The sequence below is a fragment of the Myxocyprinus asiaticus genome, chromosome 43 (genome assembly GCF_019703515.2).
Source record: "Myxocyprinus asiaticus isolate MX2 ecotype Aquarium Trade chromosome 43, UBuf_Myxa_2, whole genome shotgun sequence".
NCBI lineage: Eukaryota > Metazoa > Chordata > Actinopteri > Cypriniformes > Catostomidae > Myxocyprinus > Myxocyprinus asiaticus.
The window spans coordinates 6,370,973-6,390,399 of NC_059386.1; the positions used below are offsets into that span (position 1 = coordinate 6,370,973).

At 35.8% G+C, this 19,427-nt stretch overlaps 2 protein-coding genes across 4 annotated transcripts in view; one reads left to right on the forward strand and one right to left on the reverse strand.

The window, feature by feature from the left end:
- The first annotated feature begins 2,938 nt into the window (after positions 1 to 2,938).
- LOC127433511 (thymic stromal cotransporter homolog) lies at positions 2,939 to 12,062 on the forward strand. Its single transcript, XM_051685481.1, has 4 exons — positions 2,939 to 4,100; positions 5,634 to 5,717; positions 9,542 to 9,698; positions 10,083 to 12,062. Exons 1-4 carry the CDS (start codon positions 3,128 to 3,130, stop codon positions 10,138 to 10,140), a joined length of 1,272 nt encoding a protein of 423 aa, XP_051541441.1. The 5' UTR covers positions 2,939 to 3,127; the 3' UTR covers positions 10,141 to 12,062.
- A 140-nt stretch (positions 12,063 to 12,202) lies between these two features.
- The window catches only part of LOC127433509 (sorting nexin-30-like), a 49,059-nt gene continuing 41,834 nt past the window's right edge, over positions 12,203 to 19,427 (reverse strand). For all 3 annotated transcript variants that reach the window (XM_051685478.1, XM_051685480.1, XM_051685479.1), the window contains 3 exons: positions 18,719 to 18,805; positions 16,835 to 16,987; positions 12,203 to 13,104 (listed from right to left, as the gene is read on the reverse strand). In XM_051685478.1, the coding sequence (XP_051541438.1) occupies positions 13,033 to 13,104; positions 16,835 to 16,987; positions 18,719 to 18,805 (312 nt within the window). In that variant the 3' untranslated portion in view covers positions 12,203 to 13,032. The remainder of the gene's footprint in view (positions 13,105 to 16,834; positions 16,988 to 18,718; positions 18,806 to 19,427) is intronic.

A 19,427-nucleotide genomic window follows, 5' to 3' on the forward strand; every position in this document is an offset into this window, starting at 1 on the left:
AAAAGAAACTGAATTGGTGTGTGTGTGTGTGTGTGTGTGTGTGTGTGTGTGTGACAGACCTCTGACTGACAAGCACAACAGTTGGTAGATGTGACACCCTTGGCCAAAATCAAGTTGTTCTGGACTAGCTAGTGAGATGCCGGCTTTAATATACTGTTATGAGAAAGATTTTAGACCCATGAGAGTTCTTTTGTGGATGGAGCTGCCCAGCACAATGTCGCAGAAATAAAACCAAGTCAAAGATAGAAGTACCTGTCACTCATCGCATGTTGCATGTCGCTGGGTAGACCAAAAACTCTGATTAACATGAATAAGATACCTTTTGTCATGTGTTGAGCCATCTGATTGCCTCTGGTTAGGACACAGGGTTAGGAATGCACTGAAATTTCGGCCAAAAACCTGAACAGAAACCGCTACTTTCAAAGATCAGATAACAGAAACTTTGGCATGGATAAAGCTGAGTATTCATACGTTAAATGATCCAGGCTTATCAGATTTAATGTTACAGTTGATGAGACACATATTGAGTGAAAACTGGGATGTCTACTGATTCTGGTATCTGAATCTGGTCCGATACCACTTTTTATAGCAGATGACAGCAAGCAGAGTGCTAATTCACTTTGTAGCGTAAGGCACATACAGACTACATATTTATTTAATTAAATAGCAGTCTTTTGTGGTTTAATAATCGTATTGGGTCACGCAATGAACTGCTTTTCTGAAAGTGAGAAGCTAACGTCAAAAAAAATCATAACTTTTCCATTTAACTAGACTCTTCAACAATTACACCAACCAGGACAGCCAGAAATATCAGGGTTATGGTATGTTTGACGATCAGTTGAACTTCATAGACCACGTTGCAATAAAAGTCAAATCATGCAGATTTGCACTGTATAACATAAGGTGGATCAGACCCTTCCTATCTGAGCATGCTACTCTACTCCTTGTCCAGACTTTTGTTTTATCTAGACTGGACTACTGTAATGCTCTTCTGGCAGGACTTCCTGCATGCACAGTCAAACCTCTGCAACTGATTCAGAATGCACGATTGGACTTTAATGACCCCAACAGAGCTCATGTCACGCCTCTTTTCATCAAACTGCACTGGTTGCCAATGGTTGCTTGCATCAAATTCAAAGCATAAAGGCTTGCCTACAGAACAACCACTGGCTCCGCACTCCCCTATCTACTCTCGCTACTTCAAATCTATATGCTCTCCACAAGATTAAGATCAGTGGGTGAGCGGTGCCTCAAGGAACCGCCTCACAGAGGAATAAAATCATTTTCCCGGACCTTCACTTCATCCATTCCTCACTGGTGGAATGACCTTCCAAACCCCATCCGAGAAGCTGATTCTCTAGCCATCTACAAGAAAAGTCTAGAGACGCATCTCTTTCGCAAGCACTTAACTCAATCCCACTAATTCTCTTCTTTCTTCTCTACTAAAAAAAAATCTAAATTCTTTCTTCACTGTCCCTCACCTTCCTCTCTACTTGTGCTTCTCTAAGCAATTTGCAACTTTGTATTACAGAACTTCTCTTATTTCTGCCTCCTTAGGATGAATCGTTTCTATTGTACTCCTCATTTGTAAGTCACTTTGGATAAAAGCATCTGCTAAATGAATAAATGTAAATGTAAAAACACACCGAAATGCAAGGGCTTCACTCCAAAACAAAAGCTTCGGCAAAATAAAAGCTAAATTTAAATGGAAAAAAGTACGACAGAAATACATATATCACTACTGTATAGTTATGTCGTATTAAATAGTAAATAGTAACTGAAACTTGAAAGTTAAACTTTCACCTCTAGTACAAGGAGTACCAAGTTCTAATCTGCCCTAATATAACTTTTTATTTTAATAAACCAAGATTGCATCTGTACATCAGTGGATGTATATCATGAGTTGGGACGCATTTGTTTGCATTTTGCTTAACAATTTAACTAGACAGGAGCACAAACTGCAGAACAACGGACCGAGAAGATTACGCATCTGTGTGCACAAGACACCATTGTCGCAACGTCTCTTATAATAGCCGCAACAAAAACATATCATAACATTCAAAATAACACTTTCAGCGCCGGATTGCCACTCATTATAACACACATGAATCAAAATGAAATCTCCTACTCAAGAACTGGAGGTGTTTCTTCTGCATTAAACTCTTACCTGATCAAAGCTATTTCAATAAGTGGTGGGGACAAAACTGGCCAAGGCAAAAAGTGGTGGGGACATGACCCACCGGTCCCACCCATACATGACGCTAGTGCTGAGTGGGTCAGGTTGGGTCACATGGTCTCAGGTACAGACTGAGTTGTGCTTCAACTTAATGCCCATGCAGACCTCTAAAATCATATGGGTTTGGATGAAAGGACATGAGGGTGAGAAAATCATAACATGTTTTTTATTTTCGGGTTATCTATCCCTTTAAAATAAATTAATGTGACATGAACTGAGATTACTGGTTTCTCCTCTACTTGAACTCAGATGATGTAAGAGCAATCTGTACCATTTCCTTGAGTCTGTTTTTCTTGTTTGTCTGGTTCTCAAAAACCCAGGAGGAATTGCATCACCTGGACTTTCCCATGAATAGATCAACTTTCAGACATATATTCCAGCTGCCAAACTGCTGCTTTCACTTTATGCTAATATTTTATCACTTTATAGAACAAGTTTTTGCATTGTTATTGCCAAGTTGGTCTTGGCAGACACTGGCAGACACTTCTGGTTTGCAGTGAAATATTTTTGCCAAATTAGTTTACTTAGTTTACGTTTACTTTGGGGCTTTTTTCCAATTCTAAAAAAGTGTGTTCATTTTTAATTCTGAAAAGGTTTTCTTTTAGGGGTAGGGTTCGTGTTTGGCTTAGGGTAGCAATTACTTCGCTTTATATGAACAATGCAAGGCTACAGCATGTCCTCATTTAGAAAGCTAAGTAAACATGTGAGCATGTGTTTGGTGATGAATCATGACTAACCGCTGAAAGTATTTCAGAGTGCTACTTCCCCATAAGACAATGACGCCATGGACTTCACCCAGTGAGTTTAAGCTCCCTAAATGTTGGCGTATCGACGAAGATTAAAGACATTTTTGGACGTTTTCATTCGTTTTCAAGATTTTTTATAACTGTCATGATGTCCTGCCGTCAATACATTGCACCTATGGTCTTCTGCGCCCAAGTGGCCAGCTCGTTTTTTGACACTGCTCTCCAAATGGTCGTGAAAGAAAGATGCGCAAACGCCACCGATCCGGACAGCGAGCAGAAAGCCATCACCAACTTTAACATGATTTTCAATATGATATTCAAATTCATGCCCATTGTGCCTGCGATCCTCTTGGCAAAGGTTGGCGACAAAGGTTACAGGAAAGTGCCTATTTTTGTTCCTCTGATCGGTTACTTGGTGTCCAGAACTTTACTTTTGCTCGATATCGTTCTGGAATGGCCACTCCAGGTGTTGTACGCGGTACCGGTTATTCATGGACTGTGCGGAGGGTTCGCATCATATTGGGCCGGTGTGATGGCGCTTGTTTCGGTGTGCGCAACTGAGGATAAGCGCTCGTTGCGCATCATGAGGACCGAGCTGGTGTATGGAATCGCTGGTTTCATCGGCAGCTTGGCTTCTGGTCACCTGTTTAACCTATATACTGTAGATCTCAAGCATGGGGTCATTTTATCTGGATTGAGTGTGCTTTTCTATTTCTTCTGTCTGATTTATGCGGCGTTTATCTTGCGGGTGGATAATCTAGTGCTTGAAGACAGGCAGGAGAGACGCGAAATTATCGGGATCATAAACCAAGAAGCTCGTGATATGATGAATATCGTTTTGCTCTTCGCCAGTGGGATTTTGTATGATATAGCAGTGGCAGGAGGGATAGAGATGCTGGCGGCGTATGTGCTCAAAGACCCGCTGAATTGGGGCGCGACAGAGGTGGGTTATGGAAACGCGGCTGGATCTCTGCTCTTCATCACCAGTTTTGTGGGTGTGAAGTTCTTCACGAGGTGTTCTGTGAGAGATGAGAGTATGATCATGATCGGGATGGTGTCATTTGCCGCCGGGATTTACTTCATGGCATTTGTGACCACAACTCCACTTTACTTTTTGGGTAAGATCTAAAAGGCTACATTATTATTTGTTATTATCATTTACTTGATACTTTCTTGCTTTTAAGCACTTAAAAAAAAAAAAAAAAAAAAAAATAATAATAATAATAATAATAATATATATATATATATATATATATATATATATATATATATATATATATATATATATATATATATATATATAAAATCTAATTATTCATGTTAAGAGTTTATGTTAACCTTTATATGGTATTTCAATACCATATAAAGGTTAACATAAATTCTTAATATGAATAATGGCCCCTGCCTTTGGTATTCGCTGTCGGAAGGGTCAAAAGTCAAAAGTTGTTTTTTTTGTTTTTGTTTTTGATGATGATGATGATGATAATGATGATGATGATGATACAATTTCTTCTTTCCTGAAACAAGAACAATAAAATTATGCATTTCTTTTTGGGCTTTATGCTATTTTGAAATGTTACCATTAATTTGCATATACAGAAAAAAAACAGAAATGAACTGCAAAATTCAGAAAATTCAATTAGAGTTTAAAACAGAAGAATCAGAGTAAACATTTTGCAATTTCAAATTTCTATAGTAATAATTTATTTTGCAAACGTGTGTGTGTGTGTGTGTGTGTGTGTGTGTGTGTGTGTCAGATTACTGTAATCAGCTGGAAAACAACAGATGACTTGTAATGCCAACAATGATCAAAAGATGGCTGTAGAGCTGCATTTATTGATGCCCTGGTTCTGTGAGTGTGTTATCATCTCACCCCTTCATTTATAAGTGTGTGTGTTTAGCATTGTGACTGATTGGTTGGTTTTTCTGACAGTAGTCTCACCATTTATGTGTGTCTGTGTAAGTGTGTTTGTGTGTATGTTTTGCACTGAGGATGTTTTAGAGTCTCACCATGTAATTTCAGTCTGTTTTTTTTTCTGCATTGTGGCTGATTTATTGATTGTATTTGAAAGATTAAAAAAAAAAAAAAATGCTGTGTTTTTTGGTCTTTCCCATTAATTTTCAATGGTTGTTCAATTTTGACTTTTGAATGTTTTTTTTTTTTTTGTTGTTTTTTTTTGTATATTCATATATCAAATGCAAGAAAAGTCACCAAATCTTGTACTGCTCAGATAAAGGAAACCATTTTTATTAAATGAGAAAAATGTATTTATCAAAAATGACCGAATACCAAAGGAGGGTTAATTGATTGATTCAGTTTAAGTATTTGTACTCTATGCTCTCAAATGACCCTGAAACAACACTTGTTTTGTTTTTTTACCTTTGAGGTATACAGATAATTTCTGTTTCTTTGGGAAACTTGTGCTAAATGGCATCTTCGTATCCTGACTGAACGTTAGCATGGTCAGAATATACAACTTCAACAAAACCACATAAACTGGAATTAAATAACAGATCCTCAAATAAAGAACTAACGTGGAGACCAGTTTATCAAAAAGTGTAAACATTGCATAAAGCAGGAAATCTCTATCTATAAATCACTCCAATCCGCTTTTCTCCACTAATGTAAAATATTGTTCTGTCTTCTCTAGCTCGCGCTCTCACTCTGTTTGCTCTGATTCCAATGCCCACCATTCGCTCGCTGCTGTCCAAACAGGTCAAGGGAACCTCATATGGTAAGTCTTTCTACAGTATTCTATTCTAACAGCATACACCATGATCACAAATGAACCTAGAAGAGCATTTATCGTGTTATATATGAGATGTTGTTGATTATTTATTAATTGAATTGATTCAATTGAATAAACTGAAAAACAGTTATCCTAGAATTGAACCTTAAATTGAACTGAAAAATAATTCCAATCTAAATCATACAATCTAAAGCAGAGTGTATCTGTATATTGTAAGACTGTCACAAAAATTGTCTGCATCACTTCCGGGAAAGTCAAAGAACTCTGCGAGAACCACCGTCATAAAACTCTCACACAGAGGAGCATCTCCACCTGAGAAAACACACCCCACTGATTGGGGACCATAAAACGCAAATCACACTCACATCTGCTCTCTCTCTCTCTCCTCAGGTCACTTTAAGGACACTAAAAACTAAGTTATGACTTATCCTGTTTTGTAATGTAAAAGGTTTTCTGATCATACATGTTTGGTATCATTCAAGAGGTAACAGTGCAACTGGTAAAACGGTCTCATTCCCTTTCAGCAAAGTCAAATCATAAGTAAGATTTAAGAACTTAGTAAAATACAGTATTCTATCCAGGGCATGCCCCTCCCAAGTCTCACACAGAGACCAGATGCTGTATGCAGATTAGGTGTATTCTTTGTAAACATCAAACATCCTGCTTAATCAAAGGTCGACTTACAACTCCCTAAATTGTAAACCAAATCCTAAATAACATCAAACACACACATCTGAAATAACAATGGAATCATTTGGTACTTAAGGAAGGACGGCAGAGGAGCTCGGGGAATCTGTAAGTCAGATCTCCCATGCTTCGTCGAATGCATGTAGTTTTTCTCTACCAGGTATTTCTTATTATTGATAAATGTTTGAAGGAATCTGAAGGCAGATCTCCCATGCTGTACCGCTGCATGTAGTTTATATTTATCAAAGTCTCTCTGTAGCCAGATGATCCACACAGTAAACATTGTGTGTAGTTTTTTCTCTACCAGGTAATTGCAATTTGTATGACTTATGTTTGGTAAATGTTTGAATGGAATGCAACTTTAATTATATTATTATGCTTGGTTCACCAATAGCTTTGAGTTTGATTTATTATTCTAATTGGATTGTTTGAATGTATTACTATTACCTGGTAAATAAATTGTCATTATGATTCATTCTGAAGGACTGTTTTCTAGTATATTTCTTATTAACTACAAATCTATGGACAGAGTCAGCTTAATTAAGCTACTTCAGAAGTAACCCATTAGTTAAGTATGTACAAGGCTAAACGGTAAACCGAGAATCAATAATAGAACTTAGCCAAGTAGAATTAAATGGGAATACTAAGGGTAGGACCGAGAATCTGTAAAACAAAACTTAATTGACTGGGGCTAAACGGTAAACCGAGAATCTATATGAACTTAGTCTAAACCTTACTAATATCTGAAACTGATGAATTTGTAGTTAAAGGGCCTGTGTCCGGCCAGCACAGGACCCAAATAACATTGAAATAATAAATGCAGTCTAGAAGAGAGAATTACTAAAATTCAGAGCATAGATACATCAACGAGGTTTTTCATATTTGGAGTCAGATAAAATAAAGAAAAGAATTAATGATAAGATTAATAAAACATGGAACTCAAATCAAATAATCAAAGGATTATTTAATGTTGTGCACGATAAGACAGAACATGCAGGAGACCTTCAGCCATGCCACTGGATACCGTCCTTGGACCAGTGGGTGACTTCCACCTTACAATATGTTAGTAACAAGCCGAGCTGTTTGGAACACTAAACTGTTCTCCAAAGCTCCTCTGTTCATTTAGCTGTCCTGTTAAGCCTATCAGTATCTGGTGTTTGTGCTGAGGAAATGAAGTAAGTACAACACAAACAAAACAAGAGAAATTAAACTACATGTCAGTGCATTCAAGGGTGGATGCCATGAGAGTTTTGATGTTCCTTTGTGTAGGAACAAGAAGAAACTATGGGCAGGTGAGGAATTATTATTCTGTTTCTGACCTGGTATCTGTTTTCACTAGGGCTGTACCACTACACAGTCCAGCCTGATGTCATGAAAATTCTGTGAATGTGGCAACATTGTTACAAAATGACATTATGCGGTTCATTACACATATTGCGGTAGGTCCAAGGTTAAATATCCACTGTGTGGCACTATAAGTGAGTTAAATGTTCTCACAAACAAATTAGGTTTTTAACTGACCTCCCTACCGTAAACCTTAAACCTAAACCTAACAGATAGTGTCATAAGAGCAAATGTGGGATGAAAAACGCAAGTGCTTATGAACTGATAATCTCCTGTTTTACATGTGATTTGTGTAAAAGTGATTGTTGTTGTAGCACCTAGTGTTCATTTCACCAGAAAACTGCCGTGATAAATACAACGTAAAAATATGTAAACGTACAAATGTAAAAATAATTGTGCAAAAATGTAGGTATAGTACTGTGATTCTATGAGACCATGTTCTACAATTATATATCAATATGCAGCTATTCTCTTTCTGAAAATATTGTATCAATACTTTAGATCTTTTTAACAATTTTTTATTTATTTATGGGCATTCATATAGTTTCTTATACAGTTCATTTAATGAAGGAGCAGGTCGTCTAAATCGAAACTCTGAAACCAGCATTTCTATAATAACAACATTCTGGACATATTGAAGTGAACTACGGCAAAAAACAAAATTTATTGATCCCAAGATTCAGTCTCACTCATGGACACCACTAGGTCTCTTGTGTGCTTTTGCCGTAGTTTCAGTTATAATCCAAATATGATATCATGATGCCTTATATTGAACCATGACATGTGAATTGCCAGATGTACAATGAGTTAGTTGGTGATACACAGCCCTTAAAGGATGCAGATCCAGAGGCCCATCTAAACACAAGCATTAGAGCCTTACATTTGATGCAGCCACCTACAAGTAGCCAGTAGAGGGAAACCAAGAGGGGTGGGGCATGGGCCCTCTTTGGTTGGTTGAATACCAGAAGGGCACCAACATTCTGGATCATCTGTAGAAGCTTATTTGCGCTAGCCAGCTAATAAAACATTGCAGTAGTCCAGTCATGAGATGACAAGAGCCTGGTCCAGGAGCTGCACAGCCTGTTCAGACAGGTAGGGTCTGATTTTTCTGTTGTGTGTATTGAAATAAGGAGGGGACCAAGAACTGAACCCTGAAGTACCTTGGTGCCTAGATCATCTATAGAAGCATATCTGTGCTAACCAGCTAATAAAGCATTACAGTAGTCTAGTCTTGATAACAAGAACCTGGTCTTGGAGTTTAACATCCTATTCAGAGAAGTAGGGTCTCATTTTTATGTTGTGTATATCGAAAAAAGGAGAGGACCAAGCAATGATCCCTGTGATACCTCTGTGCCTGGATCATCTGTAGAAGCTTATTTGCAATAGCCAGCAAATAAAGCATTGCAGTAGTCCAGTCACGTGATGACAAGATCCTGGTCCAATAGCTGAACAGCTTATTCAGACAGGTAGAGACTGATTTCCATTGTGTATTGAGAAAACGAGAGGGCCAAGTACTGAACCTTGAGGTACCTTGCTGGTTAGTTGATGTGACTTAGATACTCTCCGCTCTAAGATACCATGAAGAATCTGCCAATTAGGTAGGATTTAAGTCAGTGAGGGGCAGAGTGGACAGGACTAGCAAAATGTGTATGAATTCTTCAGAGGTAGCTTTGGAGATGGCAATAAGGATATATAGAAGATGGATATTTTGCCCAATGCTAGTATTTTAGTGAAGCATGTCTGTTGGAATTTTCAGTTAGTTCCTTTTGTTCCTGTAGGCATTACCTTCGTACTACTCCAGTTGTCCTTTAAACTTGCAAGTTTGGTGACCACACCCATTTACACCAAAATCTACCAGGCCTACCTTGACACCTTCCCAGGGTTTGTCTTCATACTGTCCAGCATCTTCACTGTTCTTTCTATTATACCCATCAGGTAAGTGGAGATTCTTTGGCATCCTTTCATACATTTGTCAGAAATCAAATTTGCAAAATTGTACCTTTAGGGGTACAACATCTTGTCACTTGGGCAGTACTGTTAAAGGTACACCCACTGTACTTATAAAGCATTTGTACCTTATCTGTCCCTAAAGGGTACATTTTAGGACCTTAAGTGTCTTATCTGTCCCTGAAGGGTACATATTACCTTAAGGTTTAAAGAGGATACAGTGGGTGTACCTTTGAGGGTACTGACCAAGTGACAAGCCATTGCACCCCTGAAGGTAAAATTTTTTGCAGTTGTGTTTCTGACAGTGTAATATTTCTTTCATCATTAAATTCTGAAAAATAGTAATTAATGTTTATTGATTTTTACACAAAGTATTGTAGGATGTCGCTCTGCAAGACACAATGGATATGAGACAATTCAAGGGAACTGACAGCATCAGGAACCATTAACGGAAATACAAACATGACGCACCTCTCAGAAAAGTGTTTGAAATATGCGTCTTTGCACAATAAATGATTTGTAGAAACACACTGTTACATAATATAGCAAAAAAATAAAAAATATAATTTACTCAGGTGACTGGTAGGTAATGGTACATTTTGTTGCCTATAGTTACACTTTGCTTTACTGGTAATGTAATCTGTTTAGTGTCATATATGGCATGTGTATGGGTCTTAGTATAACAATGGACAGAAGGTGTGCAAAATACTGCTGACATTTGCTGATATTCTGTTAATAGATATTTCTGAGAACTGCACTGCTTATTTGACATTTATAATGGCATTTTTAATTAGAATTATTACATTGTACAGTTTTGTAATAAATTCAGTTATTTGTACATCTGCAGGAATCTTATTAATCACATTCATACTTTTGTTCATGGTTGAAGTTACTGGAAAATATAATAAAACTATACACATAATTACCGTAATTAGTTCATGTATCCAATGGAAGTTCAGTTTAGACTTTAGTTCTGCTTGTGCAAAGGCACAAAAGACAATGAATGAATGTTTTTTTTTTTTTGTATTGGTCAAATATTTAAAATCAGTTGAGGTAAAAGTAACAGCATCAAACAACAACATTGTTCCTCTTTTTGGAGACCCAATTTAAATTTTTTATCAATAAACGGTTTATGATAAGGGAAGCCAGAAGAGCTAGAAAACAAGCTGCATTTGATTTATAAAAATACAAATTGAATAACCTTTTCATAAACATACACCATCAGTACTTGCTTTAAAGTTAAGTTTAATTTAATTTACTGGAGGAGTTTAATTATACGCTTCTATACCCCATGGACTGATCTGTAAGTAAACAAATGACACTCATGCTACAATGATTAAATGTTATTTCACAGCAAGAAATGGTTTTAAACACAATCTTGAAGGATGTAAAATGTTAAAATCACACAACTGGACCACAGCTATTTTAGCTGTTCCAGTCGACAATTCATTTAATCACTCGACAGTGATTACACATTTACTTAAAATTAATCATTGCCAGTATAAACAGTATTTTACATCGTTATAAGCACAACATGCATCAAAGCAACACAAAGTCATATAGCTGCCTTTGTAACATAAATAGATCATCTGATCAAATCAAATGGAAACTTGAGATAAACGTAAGGCTTATTGGTTTTGACAGGTGAAACTTTAGGCCAAGCATCTTTGCTAAAATTACATGAATTAGATGACTATAAACAAAAAAATCATTCAGCCATACAGAAACAGCCTATATGCTTTTAAAAATTATCGTTTTATTTTACTTTGGGGATTTGCTCCTGTTTGGTGAAGGGATAAAGGAAAAGAAAGTCAAAAGCAATAACTGAAGATACCTGGAAACAGAAATGCTGCGGCAGTAACTGCACCTACCAGCAGGTGAAATGCTGGAGTGTTTCGTTTTCAATCTGTATGCTGCAGTTACTCTTGTGATACAAGTACAGAAACACCAGATAGCCAGTTCTGATTAACAGCTTGGTCTTTGATAAACCACAAATTGTCAACATTTAAAATTAGTAGATCTAACTTGACATTTTTAGTAAAGATCAAGAGTTCAGAGATCCTACTATGATTCCTGCTGCTGTGTTCTGACTTGAAGAAAACGACCTCAGAAACAGGCAAAACCTTATACAAACTGAACATTGAGCTTTATTGGAGTCACTGTTGTTTATATGATTCATATGAATAACATCTGAAAGCAAAGTAGTTAAGAACCTTCAGAATTGCTTCTATTGACTTTTTGACACTTGACATCAACAATAGTGTATAGGAAATTTGTGTGACTCCATTTTTGGTTTATGAAATGATTGAAAGTGTGTTCGCATACAAAATTCAAAACAGATTTGGAACAACATAAGGGTAAATAACCGATGACAGAATCATTTGGATCAACGCTGTATTAATGGTATCTGTACGCAATGTGCAAGTGATAGTAATGTCGAGGTTAACAGACATTTTATAGCTAACCCTTCGGTGTTACACTTGCCGCAAACATTTGTAACTATACATTTATGAAAAGCTTTTTCGAAATTGGTGTATTACAGTAGACCATTGGTGACAAACCACTCCATATTAACATCCCAGAGTTTCGTGAGTTATGTCTGTTGACACAAAAACATCACAGACTACTAAAAAAAAAGTATACTGGCCCTATTAAGACAGGTACAAATCATTATGACACACATTTTATCATAAATATTTAATGAGGTCAAGAATAGCAACCAAAAAAAAAAAAGACTTCATTTCAACTAATGACCAAATTGAGAGTATAATGAGGCAAGTGTTTTTTGTTTCTTTTTTTAAATGAGATATCAGACTTCAGTTCCACATCTTTGGCAATAGGAATGTTGGCAGACTCTTCATAGACTCAACAAAAAAACTAAGCCAAAACATACATCTTTGTTCCCTTGGATGGACATCTTCAAAAGACAAGCATTTACAAAAGGATTATTGGCAAACATTCGACTAAAACTACAAATTTGTTGACTTCAAGAAAACTTCCTTCCCTTTTGAATTCCCCTCCACGCCACAACCGTTTAAATGTTCCCAGATCCGTGGTTCTGCAGTTCTAGCTTCAGATAAGAGAAAATTACAGATTCTCCTTCAACAAACCGCCAGAGAAAGAGAGAGGGTTTGGCTGGGTGAGGTTTCACAAATAGAGACACTTTACAAAAATGTCATTCTTGCAGCTTGTCCATCCGGTAGCTTTCCTTTCCTGGCTGTCACGTGAAATCTTTGATCGTGTTGGACGGGTCCAAAGGCAGCTCACATGTTCATGACTTTTCAGCCTTAACAGTGACAGAGAGAGCAGGTGAAATACATGCTCAGTTCGTTTCACCTTTTGCTTCTTGTTTGTCTTGTAACAAAGGAATGAGGGACTCCCATGATGCAAGGCACTGTGAGGCAGAATACAAATCAGAGGTTGAAATTAAAGTCTGGTTCTTTTAAAACAACTGTGTGTAAACCAGACACATGTACGTTTATGGGTCATTTCCGTTTACAAAAATATTTTTCATATGGAAATGCTGCCCCATTACTTCAACAGATTTTTTTTTTCATCCAACAAGACATTTAACAACCCCGAGAATCGTGTTTTTTAAATGGGTGAATTTCACAGCAGAAATGTCTGGTTCAAATTTTGCTCCAGAAATTACATTTAAAGAAAATAAAAAACGTAATTTTTTGACCAGTAAGCTTTTTTGCATTGTGACGTTATTTTCATGACAATTAAGCACATTTCCCCTTTAAATTCTCATTAATGTAATACAAAATAAAACTTTTATTGTCATTACTATATGCAAAAAATCTCATTCTTGATCCCAAAATGTGAAAAAATAATATATTTGGAGGCCAACTACAATTACCGATACTTTCTTTTCAGTACTCGCCAATACGATGCCTGTTTTAGGATTTACTTTTTGGTAATATTTCAAGTATTTAAAAACAATACTGTGAGACTGATGATTTGAGGAAAGCATGTTAATTATGTTTCAGCAACTGTTACTCAAAAGATATCATAAAAAAAGTCATTTTTAGCTAGGGTTGGGACCAAGAATTAAAAAAAATAACAGAACCGTATGATTTTTATGACTTTCAGTTCCGTTAATGATTTCTGTATGTGAAAATATCCGCCAATGTGGACTGAAAACTGATCCTTTTTTACGATAAATCTCCACTTTCACATTCTTCTTGAATTTTTGGCAATTCACATTCTTTGTGCATATCGCCACCTAATGGGCAGGGAGGAGATTTATAGTAAAAAAAGTACATAAATATTGATCTGTTTCTTACCCACACGTATCATATCGCTTCTGAAGATATTAATTTAACTACTGGAGTCATATGGATTACTTCTGTGCTCCCTTTATTTACTTTTTTGACCTTCAAAGTTCTGGCCACCATTCACTTTCATTGTATGGACCTACAGAGCCGATATATTCTTCTAAAAATCTTTGTGTTCAGAAGAAGAAGAAAAAGTCACATCTGGGATGGCATGAGGGTGAGTAAATGATGAGAGAATTTTCATTTTTGGGTGAACTATCCCTTTAACATATAGAGCCCTATGAAATCGGTTAAATTTTTTTCCAAATTCATATTTTTTCCCCATAAATACTGTGTTTTCCATTTTATTTTTTCAGAACTCCATTTTTAAGTTTAATTCAATTTATCATCAAAAGGGTGTCTAAATAAATGAATTCATTAAAACTTTAGTCAAATGAAAATAGAACAAAATTGTCAACATAACACTGCATTATTTGTATCATATGAAGTACTCATACAGATCCTTACAGCACAATTCAAAATACAATATTGGAGTTATTTTTATCAAATGAAGTGCTGCACAACAAAGCATCACAGATGTAAGATATTGCTTAAATATAATACAATTATTATTGATTTTGTATTATTATTACATAACTATACACTTGTGATATATTTCTCTCGTATTTTTTTCTATTTAAATAGAGCTTTTATTTTGGCGTAAAAACTAGCGAAGCCCTTTCGGTTTGTATGCTTTTGACCATAACTTCACACCTCCAGAAAAGCAGATCGCTACATGACCCGGTGATATTATTAAACCCGCAACTGCAATTTTTATATTTCAATAAATATGTAGTCTGTATGTGCTGCACACTTCAAGGTGAATGTGCACATGTTGCTCATGATGTGTTTTTCAGTGTATGGGCAACTGGCACAATTACTTATTGGCAAGAGATGTTGTTGCTTAGACACAAAGACGCATGCTTGAAGGAACACATTTGATTATATTTTAGAGGACAGACTAAAGAAAAGCGACTGGTGCGTGTCGGATTCACGGTTTTTGATGAGATGTTCAATGGCGCTCATGAGCGCAGTGCTAGCGCTTATAACAGAAGTAACATATGAAGAGTTTTCTTTCTTCTGTATATCAGTGCTTTTTTTCTTCAATATGTGAGCGTTGCAAATGATCTCTGCCATCTCAGGAGGTGCTGTGAGTTTAAGTAACTTTAAATCCAGCAATTCGCATTTAACGGTACATGGATTGTGAATAGCCTATATATTGTTTATATCAATCGGATAAAGGTGGCTGTAAAAATCAGAGTGAATGGTAAGACTGGGTCAAAAAAGTTAGCTTCGTACCCTGCTCTCAAACAAGGGTTGGAAAATGCCAAACATCAGCAGTGAATTCAACGTGGACATCACATGCGATGGTGAGTTAGACTAACTATTTGTACTGCCTATAATCTGTGACACTTCCTGTGTATTTATGATACATGTGGCCTAAAATATGGGCTAAAGTAGTTCTATTAATTTGACTAATTACAGTTTCATGTTATGAATATTATACAACTATAGTAAGGGTAGCACAAAACACTTTTAAAGCAGAACGAAGAAAGGGCCAATAAAAGTAATATGCTAATTCTGGTACTTTATTAAGCTTTTCTTATCTTTATGGACCTTATTCTGTTTAGAATAGCACAAAATTATATTTTTTTCTGGAAATTTTATACAGTTTAGTACAAACTGTTACTAAATTTTGGTCAAGAGAAATTCTATTCAAAATGAACATGTTTAGCGATATGTATCCTATCGTGGACTCAGTTTCGTAATGTGTATCGTATCGTGATATTTTCGGTGAAACCCAGCCCTAGACATATTGCGATTTTAGTTTGTGCGCTTAATGTTTACACAATGACATTCACATGTCGGACGGTTCCGGTTTTTGGAATCGGAGCATTTTTACGAGTACAAGTACGTGAGGGCAGTATCGGACCCGATTCCAATACCGTCTCAGTATCGGAACATTCCTAATAATGTTCTCATCACCGTAATACAGAAGAAAAATAACACATCAACATAACACAAAAAAATATTATTTTTTTTATCACTGTAATGTGAAAAATAATCATTCTCATTTTGGTAATACAGAAAAAACAAACACTTACCATTATACAAAAAAAATTAAATAAAATTAATTAAAAACAAAATGCATTTTCATTACTATAATTTCATTTTCAGTAATAAAATCTCTCTCTATTTTTCTACAAAACAATTATTCTCATTACAATAATTAAAAAAAATGCATTTTTATTTCCATAATAAAAAAATATCTGATTCTCATGACTGAAAAAAATTAGTCTTATTACTCACATAACTAAAGTGAAAAATAATTCTATTCTCATTACAATAATAATAATAAAAAAATTAAAAACAAATTAAAAAAAATTGAAATATTGAAATGTGAATATTCAGTAAGTAAGAAAGGAAATAAATAAGGTCCTCTGATTCCCTCACAGCATTAACTAAAGCCGCTGCCTGGTTTTGTGTTTCCTGGGTTCTTCCCACTTGGCAGCAGTGTTTGGAATTTTGCAGCGCTGTGTCAGTGTTTGGCATTACAGCAGGACTAAAAGGCACGAGAATTCTCATTCTAGTTCCAACCACAGTTGAGCTTTTTCAGGACAACAGTCTCCCCAGTTAAATGCAGAACACTCAAAGTGCTCAATATACAAATCGTATTTCTTACACTTTTATATACAATAATGCATGCATACCAACGGATCTCCAAAGCAAGCTGGTTATTATCTCAGGCTTAAAGTCCACATGTTTGATAGACTTTATTTAGTTAGTTTTACCTCATTCTCTTACCTTCTCATAGTACTGGATGTTTTTGTCGGCCATTCCTGTGAGCAGCTGTCTGAAGTCCTGTCGTTTGTTGTTTTGCCAGCGGTCCCAGTCGGCCTTCAGGTCGGCATTGAAGCACTCCAAACGGTCCTGACATCTCTCCACATCAGTGGGCACCTGTAGGACAGAGATGTGATGATAAGCGCCACATTTAAGGGTATTTTACACTATGTAACACGCAAAAAGCTTGGCTTGCCTTTCTTTTGTACAGGCATTTTCCACGCACAGGAGGCAGGGCAAAACATAATTTAGCAAAGTACGCGATAATGTTTTCAGTGGAGGAAAACGGCATACTAGTTTGGATGAGAGGCGTAAATGTAGCCAAATCAACGTGTTTTCAAACGAAAATGTCTTTGTGTGAACGTGGCCAAAATATCGCAGATACTGTAAATATTGGATTACATGTTGCATGTAAGGCCACATCCACACTAATCTGTCTGAAAACTCTGTTTTCAGTTTCCTGAAGTCATGGTTTTCCAAAGTAGGCGGGAACTGAGAGTGTTTAAGAAATGCTCTATTTTCGGTGGAGAAAAACGCAGTGTGGATGAGAGACGAAAACGGAGCAAAATCAATGCACTTTCAAACAAAACTGTATTGGTTGTGGACGTGGCTTAAGTGATAACTAATAAAACTAACAAAAATAACTAAATAAAATTGCGTTTTATTTTTGCTTAAAATAATTTACCATGAATAGAACTTAGCCTAAGGAAATGTGATTGGCGGGCAGATGTCCAAAATCGCTTGCTCTTTAACTACTCCCAACATAGTAAATGCCACATATATAATGTAGAGAATAGGGTATAACTCTGATTTCAGACTGTTCTGAAGGGACCTTACCACATAATAGCTAAATGTCTTTTGATTTACGTCTGATTTGTCAATGACACGTGGGGAAAAGGTGTGGGCGATATGAGCAAAATCATGTTATGAGCATTTTTTTACAAACTAGATATTTTTGGAAGATTTAAGAAAGATGGTCGATATATAAGCAAGGTAAAGTGTGTAATTTTTTATATTAAAATCAGTGCTGTCAACCAATAAAAAATTTAATTAGTGATTAATCGCGATAAATCACAGTTTTTTAAAGTGTAAAAATTTGACTAAATATAATATTTTCCTGTTAAATTGCATTTATTTCCTTCTTAGGAAAGAAAACAAAACAATATGTAACAATATAATGCTTCATTAACATTTTCCAAACAAATCCTTCCACAGTATAAAGATAGAAATGCACTAAAATATCACCAATTAAAGTAACAGTAAACATTTCATAAAGTCTAAGTGGGAGTTTGACTAATTGAAAGTACTAGTCTCCCCAGAGATCCCATTTTCATTGCAATGCATATTAAATCTCTTAAACTCTCATCCTCCACAACATTAATCAGCCGGCAGACTGTGGCCATCCACTTTTTTTTAAAGCAATCATGAAGCTGCGTTACTGATTCTCGTTATTGTGGCAGCGTCAAGTTCCACTTTGAACTCCACATGAAAAGCACTCCTGGTTTATGCAGTATTAATGGTATATTAGTTAAATCGCAATTAAGAAAAATGTATGCCTAAAACTTTTTAAATTAAACACATGCGTTAACGTGTTAATTCTCACAGCTCTAATTAAAATAATTTATTCTATCCCTACGTAATATGCAAAGACAACTATAAGTAAGCATTTGTATGTTGATTTGCTGAAAAGTGTAAACACTGTGTCACTTTCAAATCATTGCTCTATTTGTTTGCGAATCCCAACCAGCCTGACACAGCAACATTGGCTAAACCATTTGTGATAACCAATTGTAATAAAACACTTTAAATCACTTAATATAAGACAGCCAATAAACAAATGTAACTCACCAGTGTCTTTTTGTCTTCTCTGAACACCACTGTTTCCAGTTTTGTTTCGTATTCTGCCTGGACTTGGTCTCTCTTCTTAAGTACATTCTGAATTATAAAAAAGGTATCATGTGAATTGCATGTGTTTGCAATAGAAGGCAACTACAGATTAGTCAAACATCTTTGCATTCTTTAATTTGACTTTTTCCTTTATACGACCAGTTGTGAGACCAAAACATTTGTTCACTACTTTATATTGTGCAGTGGAGCAATGGCATGAATATGGAAGCTATTAAAACTGCTTCTTGTTTCTTCTCATACATCTTCATCTCCAGTGTCTCTGTGGTAGAGAACTGAAACACTAAAAACATCCAGTCAGCACAGCAGAAATTCTGGAAATACCTTTTCATCTCCAATATAGAAATACATAGTCTTGGAAATGTAGTCATATATATTTTAAGGTGAACTAAAGCAAATCATAATATTTATTTAGGAGTACAACAGTTGTAGAAATATTAATAGTATGTTAAAACAAAACTCCGTCACTACTTCCTTTATTAAGAAATAATCATATAAATATATTTTTTCAACAATATCAGCCTTTGAGCCTTTTTCTTTGTTACGATCTCAGAATAATCAAACGACACATTTTTTACTTTGTCTCACGAAAATTTAAAAATATATTTTAATTCAGAAATTGACAATTTTTGTTCATCATAAAAGAGGTGCG